Below are 17326 nucleotides of genomic sequence, written 5' to 3' on the forward strand. Positions count from 1 at the left end.
TCAGAGATAAGAGCTTAGACTGAACTACATTTTGTGACCTCAGCTTGGTTAGAATGAAATCTGGCTTCTCTTCACTTTCCCAAAAACGAGTGTGCAGGAACCTGAGCCCTGCAGGATGTTGTGTAAAACAACCTAGCATATGGAAAAGCTCACCACAGAATAAAGGCCTTGCTCCTCCTCTCTTCCTGTAGGAGCAAGCTTTGCTGAATGTAATTAAGCCAGGCTGTCATCACCTGCAGCACACAATGGCCTAAAACTTGAACCAAGACAGAACTAAAAGAAGGGTTTTTACATCTACATTCTGTTTCTGAAAGTACTCAGGAATGTTTTACCAGCACATAGAGCATGAATATTCTTGTAAAATAGCATACAGACTCAATAACTAGCTAGGCAAACATCTTACCTTGTATATTCCATGGGAAGTTTACATAGAAATATGACTAATAACAAAATTTAGTATTCAATTAAGACATTTGACACTGCACTTCTTGCACCTGGCAATGAGGGCTATGTTGAACTCATAATGTGTTCTTGAGATGAAACGAAAAGATAAATACCTTACATACCAAATTATCAGGATCATTATCTGTAGTATATCTGACTTCCTCAGAAAATTCCTTCCCATCCAAATACAATTGCAATTTGAAGCTTTTCGATTGAAAGATTCTCAGTGTAAGTCACAATACTAATGACTTGCTAAATAGCCTTTAAAAAAACCCCTATCTTGCGGCCAAGATGTTGTATATAAAACATAGTTGAACACTTTGATTATGCTATATTGAATGCAGGTATTTGGAAGGCTGGCTAATGGGAAGCAACCAGTGACTTTACCAGATTGAAACAGAAGTTAAGTGTCTTAACTGACTTCGGTAATTATCTGGGTTCTGTTATATGGGTTTTTATAATGGACAATAACAGGAAAGGTATCAAAAAGCACACTGGCCAAGCCTCCACTGGTAACAAGTTCCATACACAGACCCAGCTGAGACAAGGAATATTCTCTGACTTAATGGGACCTCCACCTTCATAGAAGAGGGCTTCTAAAGACTTTTTCTAAAAATAGTACAGAGTACAAAGCTGGTACACTCAGGTTTCAGTACACAGTATTACTGCCAAAAATATTTTCCAGAGAATTTTGCAAAAAGTTAACAGAAATCACACTTCCTCGAAGATTAACTTTGTAAATTTGTCCTGGTCAAGGACTCAAATGACGTCTAATAGATTTGTAATTCAGAGTAACTCCTCCTCCCTCCCTCACCACCCCCAAGAAAATCCTCTCCTTACCAATATCCTTTGATGTTATTTTGGCATGCTTTCAGTGGATTTTGTAGTGACTTTGTTCCCTGGCTTGCAAAATGCAGAGATTATTTACACCATCCACTTTTAAGCTTTGTTAATGTTGATGCCAGAGAAACATGATTTTCTTGCGCAGAATTAAAAGTTTCAAACATAATGAGCATTCACTGCTAGCATAGCTGTAAAATGTTACCATGGTGTCAAGTTAAATTGATAAAATGTTCTTAGTGTGTGGAAGGCCTTGATTAGACTGTGAGTAGAAATATACTGGTTTTCATTTTAATTCACAGTTCATTATAAAGCAAATAAAAAGCTATGTTCTAGCTTCTGCTACAAAGGAGTAAATATTTAAGCCTAAACAACTAGCAGCTGCTTTTTAATTATTAAAAAAAATGCAACCCCAAACAACTTTTAAAGTTGTTTCTGCTAATGCCATAATAGTGAAATTTTATCTTTTGTCTTTGAAGATGAGCTTCCTTGTGGGCTCCCAAATTTCACTTACATATACACATCAATTTTTCATGTAGAACAGTTTCAGTGAGTGAAGCAGTGAGCACCACTCATACACACTACTGAACACATGCTTAAATATTTTGGTGGCTTGATTCAACCTACAGAGTTTCAACTTTTCAGCTGCAAACATCCTAATTGAAGAAAATCTCTTCATTGCCACAGTAGTACAAATGATCACTCATTCATGGCCATTTATCAGAAACAGCAAAGTCCTTCACCTTGCTGCAACCAGCTGTATCAGAACACAAAGCATAGAGAATTTATGCTGCATGTTTTTGTGGCATCTAACAAATACTCTGGATTTTTACACATACAGGTAAGATTTCAAAGATTAGAAATAATAACATGTTCTTCTCTTTGTGGCCCAGGCATCTCAGAAATGCAGCTTGATACAATGCCATGCTTTAGAATTCTGAATTTTAAAATCTAAGACAAATTAGGAACCAAATTCTGTAATTTGATTTATTGCACAGGACTAATTTGCATATAGAAGAACATTCATCATATCAAAGGCCAGTAATCATTACATAAATATCCTTACTGATTTGAAGGTGATGTCTAAGGACTGTGTTTTCTAGTGGCCAGTCAAATTTCTGTTAGTCAGTCAGTCAGGCCTGACTTGGATGGCCCATCAATATTTACTATAATCTTCTTTCATATTTACTTATTTTTAAAGGCCTATGTTTTAGTTTTTAACTTTAAAACCATGGGCCTAATGCACTTTACTGATTCAGTTAATGCTAAACCTCTGGTTTTCAAGAGACATCCCAAAAAGCAGAAAGAAAAATAGCTGTTATCCTACTACTTCCTGATCAGGATGCCAGCTCTTCTACCCATTGTAATAGGAAAAATGCAAAGAGAGAAACGTTAACAGAGAAAATAGGAACGTTAACATCTCAGCTATTTAACAGAATTTTATTGAATGCTTGCAAAGATATACCTAATGGAACAGCCTGTTTCACTTTTACAGGTGCAATATTTATACCTTTAGGAAAGCATCCCTTAAAAATTTTGACCATTACTGAGTTAGATCAGAATCAGAGGTAGTGCATATATGCCTCTAGGTGTGTAGCTTTCTGTAGAATTTGTGAATGAGTGATGAATTTCAATCATAGTGTAAGTATTGCTGTGTACAGTTGTGTCCTCCACAGGGGATATCTGATATTAAAAAGCTCAAGCAAATTAGGCCCATCAAAGAAAAAATAAAAAAAAACCCAAAGCATATTGAAAAGCTTAAATAAGGCTGCAGTGAAATTTGAGATAGTAAGATGCAAAATAATGAAAATACATCAATCATTTTATTTCCATCTAAGATACCCCAGGTCCACCAGTGTAACTGTAAGCACAAACAAGGTAAGATGTTTTCCAGCCTCTTCATAGAAAAATGATGCAAGCTAAAATGAGACTATTGTTTCATTTTACATGAAAACCATGACTTTGTTCCTGGGATTTTGGCTGTATCACTCCCAATAAAAACATTTTTAGTGGACACTCGCAAATACATATACCTGCAGCTGAAAGACAATTATTAGCATATGAGAGTCAGTAGGGATGCAGCATTTTACCAGGAAAAGTATATGAAACTCTACGTAATAAACAGAAAATCTCCATGTAAACGATTTTCTGTTGTTGGTCCAAAACCAATTTCTGAGCAACATTTATATGTCTGTGACCCCAGAAATACAAAAAATATATTTTATCTATTCAGTGCATGTGTACTTACCCATCCCCAGGTTACCAAGGTAGCCTACCTACCTAGACTGTTCAGGAATGTATTTATTTAGCACACTTTTTGTAGCTATGAAGTCAAGCACACTAAACAGGCTCAGCATGTACTACTAAACGAGCTTGTGCGTGTCTGGCTGTGCATGTGTTCACACAAGGAGGATATCCCTTTCAGCACCGCTGAAAAAAATGATTGGTATATATCAGTCCATAACATTGTTATTTTGAATACCAACCAAATCGAAGCACAACCCAAACTTCATTCTGTAGGTCTGCATCCATATGGATGACAGTGAAACAGGTCTGCTGTGCATAGCGTAAACATACCAGGTAGATATTTTATTGTATCGTGATGATGAACCTAAACCACTACCGCTAGTAGGAGCCTAAAAACGCTTAAGAACTGCTCCGTTTGGGTAGCCTCGGATTGTGTGACTTACACTTTAAGGTGAGCATCTCGAGAACGCCGGCCGGGCCTCGGCGCGACTCCGGCAGGAGGTCACGCTCGGCGTGGCTGGAACAGGGCGGCGGGCGCATCCCGCTGCGCGGGGAGTGCTCCCCTGCCGCCAGGGGCTCATTCCCGCTGCCCGGGGCTCATCCCCGCTGCCCGGGGCTCATTCCCGCTGCCCGGGGTTCATTCCCGCTGCCCGGGGCTCATTCCCGCTGCCCAGGACGCGGCCACGCCGCGGGCTCCGCGCAGGGACGTGCGAACGCCCGGGCCGGTGGCGCGGCCCCAGCAGCGAGAGCGGATGCGACTCAGGCGAGATGCAGCCGAGGTCCAAAGCCGTTCGACAGCTCTCCTTCGGCGGGACCGGCTCGGGAGGCAGGAGGCGGAGGGGTGTTCCTTGCACTTCGCCTCCGGGATGCTGCCGGGGCTCTCCGCCGGGACGGAGCGGAAGGGACCGGTCGGGACGCTCCGCTCCCCTCCCCGAGCGCTCCCGCCGCCGGAGACCCGAGGCCCTCCCGGCTGCACGTGCCCCCGCAGGGCCCCGAGCAGCCGCCGCGGCCCGGCCCGACACCGAGCCGCGTCCGGGCGGCCCCGTCCGGGCACACCTCGCCCCCCGCGCCCCTCGTACCTGTGCTGCAGCCCCACCAGCCCCAGCGTGATCACATGGGGCACGTCCAGCTCCGTGGGCCAGGCGCCGGAGGCGATGCAGCCGAACACGCCGCACTCCTCCCGGATGCCCAGCTCCTCCAGCTCCATGGCGCGGGCAGCACGTGGTGGCGCGGCGGCCGCGCTCCCGCTCCCAAGTCCCGGCCCCGCTCCAGCGGCTCCCGCGCGCTGCTGCCGGCGGCACGCTCAGCCCACACCGCCGCTCCGCCCGGGGATCCCGGTGGCCCGTGGGACGCCTCCCGCCCTCATTTACATACGGGGGGGCGACACCGCAGCCCCAGCCCGCTCCGCCGCCTTGCCCGGCCCCGCCTCTCCTAGATTCCACCCTGCCCGCGACCCCGCGGGGCGCACCAGGCCGAGGGAATGTTTGCCCGCGGGGTGAGGGCGCGGGGGGGCGGGGGCCGGGCGCGGCGTGGCGCCGGCATTGGCCGAGCAGAGGGCCGGGGCTGTTTGCACGGGACGGGGGGGTGATGCCGCCGTCCGGGGTTCGCTCGAGGGGCTCGGCGGGGCCGCCCCGCGGCGTAGGGCGGCGATTGGCGGGCGGCGTCGCTGCCCGCTGCCCGGGCTGCCCGCCCCTTCCGCCGGCCCCTTCTTACCCCGGCGGCCGAGCCGTGTGGCGTGAGCTCAGGCTCTCTCCTGTGCCCTAGGTGCCCGCGCCCGCTCCCGCCGTAGCCATGGCCCCCGCAGCATCAGGTAACCGGGCGGCCGTCGGGGGTGGGTCGGTCGGTCGGTCGGTCGGTCGGAGGTGCCGCTCTCGGGGGGCCGGTGCCCGCTCAGCGGCTTGGGGTGTAGGTGCTTGGGAAGCAACTTTTTCCTAGCGTAGTTTTAATTTTTTGGGGTTTTTAATAACTTGTTTTTCCGTGGGTAGTCGCTCGTGCGGGAGGGCGGGCAGGGCTGCAGGAGAGGTGGCGGGAACGCCTCCGGGCGCAGGATGGTTCAGGCTGCAGCCGCCCCACGCCGCTCGTACCGCGGAGCTCCGGGACTGCCCCGAAGTCGGAAGAAAAAAAAGACAAAAGCGGCGGGGCTCTTGGCCGCCCCGCTGAGGCGGCGGCTCCCAGTGGAGCTGGGCGGTGGGGGCGGCTGGGGCACGGCCGGAGCTGCCCGGCGGCGGCTGACACAGCCCCGTGGCGCCGGGAGCAACGGGCGGAAACCTCGAGCTGTTACGGGGAACGTGGCCAAATCCTCCTCGTGGTCAGGGACCACAGCATGGGGTCCTGCTGGATCCCCATCGACTCGAAGGTGGTGGCTCTGAGTGCGGAAGTAAACAAGTTTTTGTGGTGCAAAAATAACTTTTTTTTTTTCGCCGTGTGTGTGTGTTGTTGGGTTTTTTTGTTTTTTTTTTGGTTTTTTCCTCTAGACCTGAAACTTGGCAAAAAAGTTAATGAAGGTAAAACGAAAGAAGTGTACGAGCTGCCAGATATCCCAGGATGTGTTCTCATGCAGTCAAAAGACCAAATAACGGCGGGAAATGCAGCCAGGAAGGACCGAATGGAGGGGAAGGCTGCCATTTCCAACACAACGACAAGTTGTGTGTTTCAGCTGCTCCAGGAAGCTGGTAAGTAGTTTTGAGGTAGGGTGTGTATGCTTGTATGTTACAGACATTATTACAAAACAGTGTTGTTTTATAGAAGAGTTTAACCTGCCTTGAGGCTCTCGTGGTTTTTTTTAGTTTCTTTTCTATTAGGTTTTAATTATGCTTTTCTCTCGGGTACTTTAGAGCTGGGTGAGTGACTTATTCATTTGGAACATGAGAGTATCTGCAGTAATCTAATGTTGCAGATAACTGCAATATTTTTTTCTACTTGTTTGGACATGCCTCTAATCCCCTCCCCTCTCCTTTTGTCAGTTCTTCCATACCCTACACCTCCTTACGTGTAGCTCTGGGCTGGATGCATCTGCCTTGCTTTACTACATCTGCATGCCCAGAATGCACTTATAGCTAGTGGCACTACAGCACCATGTCTAGGCTGTATGAAATCTGTGTACGTAAGCTGAAACATAAAATTAGAGTGTTTTTCCCCCCCTCAGTTGTGTGTTACAGCAGCATAGACTTCCTGTAAGCTTTGCATGTAACACTTGTGCGGACCACATTGCAAAATACGTTTATCAGTCTGTATTGAATATATCAGGAGCTTAATCTTTATTTTAGAAAGATTCCAAGTAACTCTGATGCTAGCAGTGAGTTTTCACTGAGTGCATAACTTAAATCACTCAAGTGAGTTTTGCACCACACTTCCAAAAATGGAGCCAGTAGCTTTGCTTTGAGAAAGCATTTTGAAGTGTCTTTGACTGAGTAGTTTGTAAGTTGCAAAGAGGAATCCGTGCTGGTGAGGAGTCTGCTCTAAGTACTAGAATAGAGGCATTGGTAAGCTTAGCTAAGATCGCTTATAGCTGTGTGCTCCAAATGCTTTGAAATACTTGCACAGACTGTTTCAGGCACCAGCTGAGTTATTCTAGAATTTGTATTATCTGTTATAAGGTGTGGTGATAGCTCTCAAACAAACTGAAGTCCTAGCATGTTTCATATGGGGAAGAGAAAGATGGGTTCTCTAGAGTTATATCTTTGTCTCAGCCTGTATTTTAAGAATTACTTGCACAGAAATATATACCAAATAATTCAGTGTAATCCTGAGTCACTGGCTTTCTTGGGAAGCCTGTTGTGTATACAGTATTAAGAAGCCTCCTAGGTATTTGATTATATTTGCAGTTGATTAAGACTTTTAGTTCTCATTTAGGAGCAATTAGTGAGATGTTTTGCCTAATTCTTGAATGGCAATATTTAAGATAACAATCAAAATACTTCATATCCTACAGATGTGCGCTTTTAATATGAAGAAGCCATTCTGTTGACCTCTCAAAAAGCCATGAGTGTACTCGTGGAGTAACTTCCACAGGTGCCATGGAAAAACATGCAGAGTAAACTGCAGCTGTGTTTTAAAGCAACAAAAGAGCTTTCAGGGTTCTTCTCTAGTTTCCTTATTTGAGTGGTGTAAATGCAGATAGCGGGAATGCCTTATTGTAGAGGGTGTTTGTTTGCTTTGCGCAACTCTGCTTTACCTGCTCTTTCAGAGGTGATGATTTACGAAGTTCTGTTAAAGTTTCTCTGCCTTTTATAATAGAGTTAATGGCAGTCAAGCAAAAGCACACATATGCACTGATGGAAAATGTAGTAGTGAACCATACAGGGGCCTTAATGTTCATTTGATTATTTAAATCATTCTGCCTTTGAAGGAAATGGGCTAAGCTTTGAAAGCTCGGTGTTCATACTTTAAGGCTTTTTGTTTTGTCCTTTATGGTTCTGGAAGTGGAATGGAATAGAGCTGCTTTGTTTGACTGAGTGCAACTCCTTTGCCTTCTGTTTCTGGCAGGTGCTGATTTGGCTTGGCAATGGTCTTGCCCTGATCGGGTGATCGATGCAAAGTGAACTAGAGTCCCCAGGCAGTGCAAAGGAGAGCAGCTTTAATGCAAAAACCAGGCCTTTTCAAGCAGTTAGCTCATTATCAGCTACATAGTTTTGAATCATAACAAACATAATTTAACCAACCACCATACACCACGACGTGAACACGTAGTGGTTATATAACTTGTTTTTCTACCTCTGAATTCAGCTGAGTCTCTTTCCCATAGTCCTTTTCTGCTTAGCTGAAGTAACAGGCCTGAGCCATGATTTTACAAGCCCTTCCTTTTGTAAGGTTTTACCTATATCCAACAGCCGGGGAGAAAAGTGAGACTTTCCTCAAGAGTGAAATTGAAAAAAGAGCCATTTTGCACTTAGAGTGCTGATCTGCATGTTGGCTGTCCCTGTTTAAAGTGGGGTCCATCATCTTACAATTGTGTAAGAAGGTTGACTTGTTGCAGCTGGTTTGTGTAAATGCTTCTTAATCTGTCTTTTGCCTAATAAATCACCAAGATCTAGTGTCCTAAATAACTTAGTTTGTGATGAAAGGGAGGACAAAGCCGTTCTCTCTGCCCCATCTGCTTTTATTAAGCAAAGTAGTAAAGACTGCTGTGCTGTTACTCCTTTGAAAAGCTCCAATTAGTGTTTGATCTATAATGAATCTTCCACTAGAGAACATGGTTGGGTACTTGGTTGCTGCTAACTTGTATTTTTTAAACAAACATTATGAGGGATAGATTTAATTTTTTTAAGGCTCTGTGAACAAAATTATTTTCAAGAATAGGATTTCTGAGTTACAAGTGAGTGTTGTATGATAAAATTGACTTGTGGAAGATACTTGCCTTTTTGCAAGGCTGGAGTGGGCTTTAAAATACCCTGAAGAGATTCAGTGTGTCTCAAGTCCAGGGAAAAACAAGATACAGATGTACTTAAAGATGTTTGTGACTGCTGTTTTAACTGTGGAGTGTGCCTATTAATGGAACTAAGGTGCAATCTTTTTATTTAGGAATAAAAACAGCTTTTGTCAGGAAACAGAGTGACACAGCATTCATAGCAGCTCACTGTGAAATGATCCCAATTGAATGGGTGTGCAGAAGAATTGCTACTGGCTCCTTCCTCAAGAGAAACCCTGGTGTCAAAGAAGGGTATAAGTTTTACCCACCCAAAATTGAGATGTTTTACAAGGCAAGTTTCCTTTCCTGTGATGTTAATCAAACTTAAGCAGAGCTAGAATTCTGTATTACCTTCTGTAAAATTCTGACAGATAAAGGAAGTAGTGCTGGTGGCTGACCAATCCTCTCTCTATCAGTAGTTTTGCCATTCTAATGTTTTCTTGCATTCTTGTCCAAAAGTTGTTTTGTCCAAAGTGCATACAGTAGTGGCTTACAGTGCAATCAAAGAGTAACAAGCCAAACTGTACTTAAAACTAGAAAAATGTAGGTGTAAGGGCTTTTTAAGCACAAGCTTAATGCATCAGTTGAAACAGATGTGTTGAAGTATTTGAAAAAATTAAAATAAACAGTGCTTGCATGGTGAGCGTAAGTAGCCAGTCACTTACAATTCTGAACTCCTTTGGGAATGTCTGCTGAAAGGTGTATCTCGTGAACTGTAATGTAAAGTGTTTGTGGTGTGCCCTAAAGGTGGTCAGGTGTTACAGCAAGTGTTTTTAATGTTACTGTCAGGTTGTTTTAATGCTAATCATAAAGTACTAGTTTGAAGCCTGTATTTGTTATTTGGAAAAAAAAACAACACACAAAACCTTGTGTCTTTTAATGGTTATTTTCCTCTTACAGGAAGCTTAAATTTGTGTATTTGTTCTGGTTTTCTTTACAGGATGATGCTAATAATGATCCACAGTGGTCTGAAGAGCAAATAATTGAAGCAAAATTCTGTTTTGCTGGACTTACTATTGGCCAGACTGAAGTGGATATTATGTCTCGTTCTACTCAAGCCATTTTTGAGATCCTAGAAAAAGCATGGCAGCCCCAAAACTGCACTCTTGTCGACCTGAAGGTATAAGAATCTAATTTCTCATGATCCTAGTTTTGACAGGAAAAATATCTCTGTGCAATTACTAAAATAGAATTCTTACTGTCTTTTTAGATTGAGTTTGGTGTTAATGTGCTGACGAAAGAAATTGTTCTTGCTGATGTTATTGACAATGATTCATGGAGACTGTGGCCAGCAGGAGACAGAAGCCAACAAAAGGACAAACAGGTGGTGCTTTAATCTTTACCTTTTAAGTGATCGGGGGAGAAGAATGAAGAAAGTAAAGCCTGCAGTTTAACATCTGCTTTCAGAGTGGCTTTTTCTAGATGGTCTTATCTTGTTATGGAGTAGTTTGTATGGTACCTTGTGTCCAAGCCTGTTCTCATTAAATAGTTTATCTGATTTATGGTAAAGAAAAATCCTCTGTTTATGTGTCTTCAGCTGGAATACCCAACAGCACTGTTGACTGGAGCTGTCATGATGAAGTGTGAGGTTTCAGGAATGATAAGGATTTCTGACTTGTGCAGATAATAAGATAGTTGGATAACAGATCACTGGGAAGAATAGAAGCTTTGGCTCCCAGGTCTGCCTCCAAATTTCTCAGTTTATTCAGAGGGGTATCTCTACTACTAGAGATCTGGTGATACTTAGGAGGGAACTGCAGCAAGGATGCTTTTCTTTGTTATTTATTTTGGTTAACCATGAATTCAGTAATGTTGCCTGCAAAAGTGTCACTAATAGACTGTGCCCACATATGAGGCCTGCAAAAAAGTTTGAAACAGAACTTGTCCTATATTCAAACTCAGAGCATCTATACTTCTCAAATATCTCTGAATTGCCAGAAGACTAGTTATGAAGGAACTGTTTTGGGATTGCTGCTGCCAGGAGTTTGTCATGGTTGTTGAGACTAGTGACAGAGTCCCTGTGAAAGTGTTGTAAGTCACAGGGGAAGATTTCAAAGTGTTCGTGGGAGGAAAAGTGTTAATTTTAAATGGGAAGGCAAAACTGCTCTGTTGTTTACTTGACCTGAATTATGAAGTAGCATGCTTGAGTGAATTGCTCTGACAGTCCCCTAAAATAAGGTACATGATAACAACATGTAGAACCAAGGTTGGTACAGTGCTACTGCAGGCAATCATGACATTACAAATCCAATTTTAAAGAAGTTAATGTTTTTCCTTACATTTTCCCCGTGGAAAGATTCCAAAACCTTGTTACCCTTGTGGCTGAAAGTCTTTTGTGTTGTAAATGGTCATAAATTGCAATGTAGAAGGTTGTTTATGCCTGGATTTGCTAGAAACTGTATAGAAATTATACTTGAGGTATAATAATAATAATTCGTATCAATTATGGTAGCAAAGTTAGTCTTTCCTGTACCCAAACCACATTAGCTTTATCTGCTGCTTTTGGCTGGGGTAGGGTTATTTTTCCTGACAATGGCTAATATGGTGCTATGTTTTGGATTTGTGCTGAACACAAGGTTGATAATAAAAAGATGTTATTGCTGAGCAGGGCTTACACAGACCCCAAGGCCTTTTCTGCTTTTGGTACTGCCACTCTGGTGAGGCAGTTGTGGGTTCATGGGAGGCAGGGAGGAGACACAGGGACGTTCCAGACTGTATGGCATCCTGCTCAGTATATACAGTGTGGGGGAGGGAGGAAAGGGTTGTGGGGAGACATTTGGAATTGGTGTTTTGTCTTTCCAAGTCATGGTTGTGTGATGGGGCCCTGCTGGGCTGAACACCTGCCTGCCCATGGGAAGCAGTGAATGAATTCCTTGTTTTGTTTTGCTTGTGTGTGCAGCTTTTGCTTTGCCTGTTAAACTGTCTTTATTGCAACCTATGAGTTTTCTCAATTCTACCTTTCAGATTCTCTCCCTGATCTCTGGTGGGGGAGTGAGAGAGAGGCTCTGTGGGGCTTGGCTGCTGGCTGGGGTTAAACCACAACACCTCAATGCTTTTATCTTCCTTTTTTCAGTCCTATCGGGACCTGAAAGAAGTGACTCCTGAAGCACTGCAAATGGTTAAGAGAAACTTTGAATGGGTTTCAGAAAGAGTGGAGGTACCTGTTTTTATGTGAACAACACATCTAGACTCTGATAACTGTGTGCCTTCAATCCTGTTGACTGCTCTTATTTCTCTCCTCTTTCTCCACTCTTTGCTAGTTGCTTCTAAAATCAAAGAGCCAAGGTAGAGTTGTGGTGTTAATGGGATCTTCTTCTGACCTCAGTCACTGTGAAAAAATAAAAAAGGCATGTGCAACCTTTGGAATTCCTTGTGAATTAAGAGTGACCTCTGCTCACAAAGGGCCGGATGAAACCCTGAGGATCAAAGCAGAATATGAAGGTAAATGCCAAGAAATACTGATTTGGATTGACCCAGCATCATGTTTCAGAATGACTTGGCAACTTCAAAGATTTATGTGGGGTTTTTCTATTTTTTGTTAAACAGAACACCAAGCTGTTACAATTGTTTCACACTTGATAGTAGCATGACTCCTCTAAGTAATTTTGGAGTAATTTATTGTCTTACTGCCCTGCCACAAACTTCCATACTCAAAGTCTAACCTCTGCTTTTATCTCAGTATCAGAACTGCTTTGCCCAAGCTGTGATCATGTTAATAGATTTATTGTAGCATCTTGCTGGTGATGCCAGCATTTCTGAAACAAGGAAGAACAACAGTCTCTCTAGCTGAATGAATATTCTTATATGTTATATAAGGTAGATGTTGCTCCCACCATGTTTTTCTGTTTGGTGAAAATATTCTTGGTTATTACTTTAGATACCATGAGAAAAAGATACTTACTTTAATTACTGTCTTTGCCAAGAGGGCTTAACATCTCTTCAAAAGTGTTTATAGCCTAGCAGAGGAGATACAGGAGTTATTTATTTCTGTGGGAGTATACACATTCTATGCATGCCATTCTACTTGGTGAAACTACAGATGTGGTAACCATAGTTAAAACATTCACTTTGAGGTGAACTGTTTTAGATTTAAGGAGAGGAGTACTTACAGATGCAGGTGGTTTAATGGCTGTGTTCTCTACAAAGCTAAACAGCACCTCTTCCTCTGATACTGAGACTTCCCCTCAGAGGCAGAGTAAGAAATGCTAGTTTTAGCTGTGGTAAACAGTAGCTGAGATTTAAGGATGTAAGATTTCTTAAGTTAATTCTGTAAAGGAGGAAGTTGGACACAAAATGTTAGTGCCATGCAATGGAATTGAAAGGATAACTGCAAACCCAATTGTGAACTTGGACAAAGTTCCCGAAAAAGCAGGTGGTAGAGAACAAAGTGGATTGCTTATCTCTGGCTGTCTTCCTCCCCAGGAGATGGAATCCCAACGGTGTTTGTTGCAGTAGCTGGCAGAAGCAATGGTTTGGGGCCAGTAATGTCTGGTAACACTGCTTACCCAGTTGTCAACTGCCCTCCACTCTCAGCTGACTGGGGCACTCAGGATGTGTGGTCCTCTCTTAGACTGCCCAGTGGTAAGATAATCTTCAACTTATGCTTCAACTTGTTCTGATCTAGCTCTATTTTTTTGTTGTTTTTGTTCTACTGTACACACATGGGGCAAAACATTGGAAAAGCAGTTGGATCAGTACCAAGCAAAGTCTATGGAATTATGTCACATATAGGCTTTGACTTCTTAATGGCAAAAAGCCCAATAGACAGAGACTATGTAGGAATAATCTTTAAAAAAAGTAAATCTTGTCTTATCCTTGCTAAACATTTCATTTTGAAATTGAAAATAATATTAATGGGAACCTAAGCAATTGAATTTTGATGCATTTTCCTATCAAAGATCAAATAGTATCTTTCTCAACAATCAATGTAGGTAAACCTCAAGTTTTAACTACTAATTCAGTGCATTTTATGATTTTTAACTTTGTTAGTAATTTGAGTGGAGGCCAAGAAGTCTATTACCTCTGTATAAGGCAGTCACTTGCACTGTGTAAAGTCCCACAAAGCAGTTACAGTAAAAGTGATGGAACACATGACATTTCACTTGCTTTAAATGTGCATCATGTGGCTTCTGGAGGCTGAAACAAGTCTTGTCTTAAACTGTTCTTCAGAGAAAATGTTTTGTTTGAATATAAGCTATGCTTTAATAAATAGCATTCTCCTCTCTGCAGGTCTTAGCTGTCCTACTACTCTGTCACCTGAGGGAGCTGCCCAGTTTGCTGCTCAGATATTCGGGTTAAACAACCATTTAGTGTGGGCTAAACTGCGATCCAACATGTTAAACACCTGGATCTCCTTGAAGCAGGCTGACAAAAAACTTAGAGAATGCTCCTTGTAAGTCACACTAACAAGTAACTGTTATTAGTTACACAACGATAATGGCGTGTGCATATTCAATTCATATTAGGATTTACCCTTGGATGACCTCAAAAGTCCTGCATCATTTCTTGCAGAAGAAAGCATTGTTAGAGCAGAATAGGAAGTCTGTTGTGTGCTTCCCTTGTGTATTTTTTTTTTAATATAACAGCTAATAGAGATGGGGAAGTAGTATTTTAGGTATCTCTTTCTGTTGCTCTAGAATGGTGCTGTTCTGCTTTTTAGTCTATACTGTTAACTACAGACTATGTCAAGAGAATGATTTGGTGCAATCTAAATAGAATTCAACTAGTCTTCTGCATTTCTGTAACAGTAACATTCTTCCATAGTATTAAATGTATGTCTTGAACCTTATTAACTGAACTGGACTGCTGGCTAAAGCCAATGTTGATGCTGTTCTGCTTGCAATGATGATATGCTTTCTATAGCAATAAAATGGCAACATATGCTGTATTAATAGGAAAAGAGTGTGGAAAAACGTTTTAAGAGCCTGAAATAAATACATGCCTTATTTTAAAAGTACATATACATACATGTATCTTTTTTTAAAAATGTGTGTGTATATTTACCCCATTGATATCTTTTGGAATGATGTGATGAAGTTAATACCAATTTGCTTGTTCATAACAAGCTATAAATACAAATGGCTTGAGTGACCTGTAACTTGGCTTGTTGCCTGTTTAACTCTTGCCTAGTCCAGGCTTTGTCCTTTTAAATGCTGGGCAGATCTACCTTCAGTAGTTCTGTAGGGCCTATGTGATGATGTTGGACTTAATACACTTCAGTAGCTGTAGCTATTCTGTGTCTATATTTCCTCACTCTTTCTGTGGAGATTTTATTGAACTGAACAGGGGAACAAATACTAAAGCAACAAACTTCTGGGGGGGAAATCTAAGCATGACTTTCTTGTCTTTGCACACACCAGTCTTCTGAGTAGGTATGATTCTAACAAATATGCAATTACTCAAAGTATGTAACATCTATACTTTTACAATTATAAATAAACTATTGAATGCAAATCTGCTTCATGTAGATTTATTGAATAAGTACTCTCAAAAGTAGCTATCAGCTGTGGTGCATAACTTTAGGACCTGAAATTGTAAGAAGCTTATGCACAAAAACCTGCATGAAGCACTGTTTGGTGACAGCCTTCTGAAAGATACTCTGCTACTTGATTGTCTCAGGAGTGTTGCTTTGTTCCTGAAGAACTCTGCTGTGATGGTGTGGTAGGTCAGGCTTGCCCTGTAGTATGAGTAACTGGATTAAATGTTGCTGCTGGCCTTCTTCACAGGCACTGACCACACCTTACGTGTATCTGTATAGAAGAGCTCTAAGCAGCGTTCTCTTGAATGCAAGGGTTTAAAATTGGTCAAAGCTTTACTCTAAAGTAACAGAACTATAATTTTTCTTAAGCATTAGGGCAGTTGCTTTTCTAATGAATCTCTAAATGAAATATTGATAGTGAGGATTAGTGAAGAACAAGGAGGCTGGAATTCCTTTGTGGCATGACCTGGATGAGGGCATTTAGTCTATCATTAGCAAATTTGCAGATAACATCAAGTTGGGTTGGCATGTTTATCTGCTGGAGAGGGACCTGAATAGGCTGGATTGATGGGCTAGCTAGGACCAGTGATACACGGTTCAGCAGGACCAAGTGCTGGGTCCTATACTTTGGTCACACTAACCCCAGGTAGCACTACAGGCTGGGAGCAGAGTGGCTGGAAAACTGCCAGAAAAGGACCTGGGGGTGCTGGTGACAGCAGCTGAATGTGAGCCAGTGTGTGCCCAGGTGGCCAAGAAGGCCGATGGCATCCTGGCCTGTATCAGAAATTGTGCAAACCAATAAGCTGGGGAAGTGATGATCTTCCTGCACAGGCACAGCTGCAGCTTGAGTGCTGTGTCCAGTTCTGGGCTCTCACTTTAAAAAGGACATGGGGGACTGGCACATGTCCTGTGAGGAACAGCTGAGGGAGCTGAATTTGTTTACCCTGGAGAGGGCTCAGGAGGGACCTCCTTGCCCTCTCCAACTCCCTGGAAGGAGGGGTTTGGTCTCTCCTGCTGTGCCTGCAGTGAGAGGACAAGAGCAGATGGCCTAAAGCTCACACGGGGGAGATTCATATTAGTACTAGAGTTTTTTTTTCACTGTCAGTGTTGTCAGACATTGGAATAGGTTGCTTGGGGTGGTGGAGTCACCATCCCTGGAGGTGGTCAAAAGGTGTCTGGACCTGGTACTGGGGGATAAGGTTTAGTGGTTACAGTGATAGTGCTGGGTGGATGATCTTAAGGGTCTCTTCCAACCTCGATGATTCTATGATTCTATACTGTATTTTTGGAAGCACTGACTTTGAAGTAAAGATCCTCAGGACTGTGGGATTTTTTTAGCAAGCAGACTATTTACCAAGTTAGTACTTGCCTGCATAATTGCCGAGGCATATGTGAAAGCATGCCAACAGCTCTCCTGACACGACACTGCTGTTAACTTCAACTAGCAGAAGAATTAATGGGTGAGGAGTTCATTATCTTTTGTTGGCTTGGGTGAATGAATTGAATCATCTTGTAATCAGACAAGCACCAGAGCCAAGAACTGTAAAGGAGATTGCAGCGTTTCTTCCTCCTGGTGGCAGCAGTCTGCTCACTCAGCTGCATAACAATACTCAACCTGAGGGTAAAGTTAACACAGCAGGTGAAGTCGTCATTTTGTATTTAGCCCTACCCAGCACTATACTGGATGTTGGCTCTGATGGGTAATCAACCTGACAAGCTTACTAGCCACCTGACCACCGTGCTGGCAAACACAACTACAGCCAGCTACTGCTCCCTCTTCAGCCCATAGTGCTGTGCTGTCTGTAGTCTTCCCCTCTGCAATAATTTGTAACAAATGATGATGTGAGTGTTAACACCTGAAATACTGTGTTTGGTCTCTAGTTACTTTTCCTAAATTACTTTTACCCGGA

The 17326-nt window shown here is 43.0% G+C and overlaps 2 protein-coding genes across 9 annotated transcripts in view; one reads left to right on the forward strand and one right to left on the reverse strand.

Moving 5' to 3' along the window:
- The window catches only part of PPAT (phosphoribosyl pyrophosphate amidotransferase), a 42139-nt gene extending 37262 nt beyond the window's left edge, over window positions 1–4877 (reverse strand). The window contains exon 1 of the mRNA XM_014873433.2: window positions 4611–4877. Within this exon, the coding sequence (XP_014728919.1) occupies window positions 4611–4738 (128 nt within the window). The 5' untranslated portion in view covers window positions 4739–4877. The remainder of the gene's footprint in view (window positions 1–4610) is intronic.
- PAICS (phosphoribosylaminoimidazole carboxylase and phosphoribosylaminoimidazolesuccinocarboxamide synthase) overlaps window positions 1–15391 on the forward strand; it is a 40306-nt gene extending 24915 nt beyond the window's left edge. For 6 of the 8 annotated variants that reach the window (XM_088163399.1, XM_088163400.1, XM_088163401.1 and 3 more), the window contains 9 exons: window positions 5296–5341; window positions 6006–6203; window positions 9052–9230; window positions 9879–10058; window positions 10149–10262; window positions 12012–12095; window positions 12199–12379; window positions 13361–13519; window positions 14168–15391. In XM_088163399.1, coding sequence (XP_088019525.1) covers window positions 5296–5341; window positions 6006–6203; window positions 9052–9230; window positions 9879–10058; window positions 10149–10262; window positions 12012–12095; window positions 12199–12379; window positions 13361–13519; window positions 14168–14334 — 1308 coding nt within the window. In that variant the 3' untranslated portion in view covers window positions 14335–15391. Of the gene's footprint in view, window positions 1–3795; window positions 3983–4945; window positions 5027–5295; window positions 5342–6005; window positions 6204–9051; window positions 9231–9878; window positions 10059–10148; window positions 10263–12011; window positions 12096–12198; window positions 12380–13360; window positions 13520–14167 lie in introns of those variants that run through there. The other 2 variants (XM_014873438.2, XM_088163405.1) reach the window with 2 other exon arrangements.
- The last annotated feature ends 1935 nt before the right edge of the window (window positions 15392–17326 follow it).

This window comes from Sturnus vulgaris, chromosome 4, assembly GCF_052056855.1.
Source record: "Sturnus vulgaris isolate bStuVul1 chromosome 4, bStuVul1.hap1, whole genome shotgun sequence".
In the NCBI taxonomy this organism is placed as follows: domain Eukaryota; kingdom Metazoa; phylum Chordata; class Aves; order Passeriformes; family Sturnidae; genus Sturnus; species Sturnus vulgaris.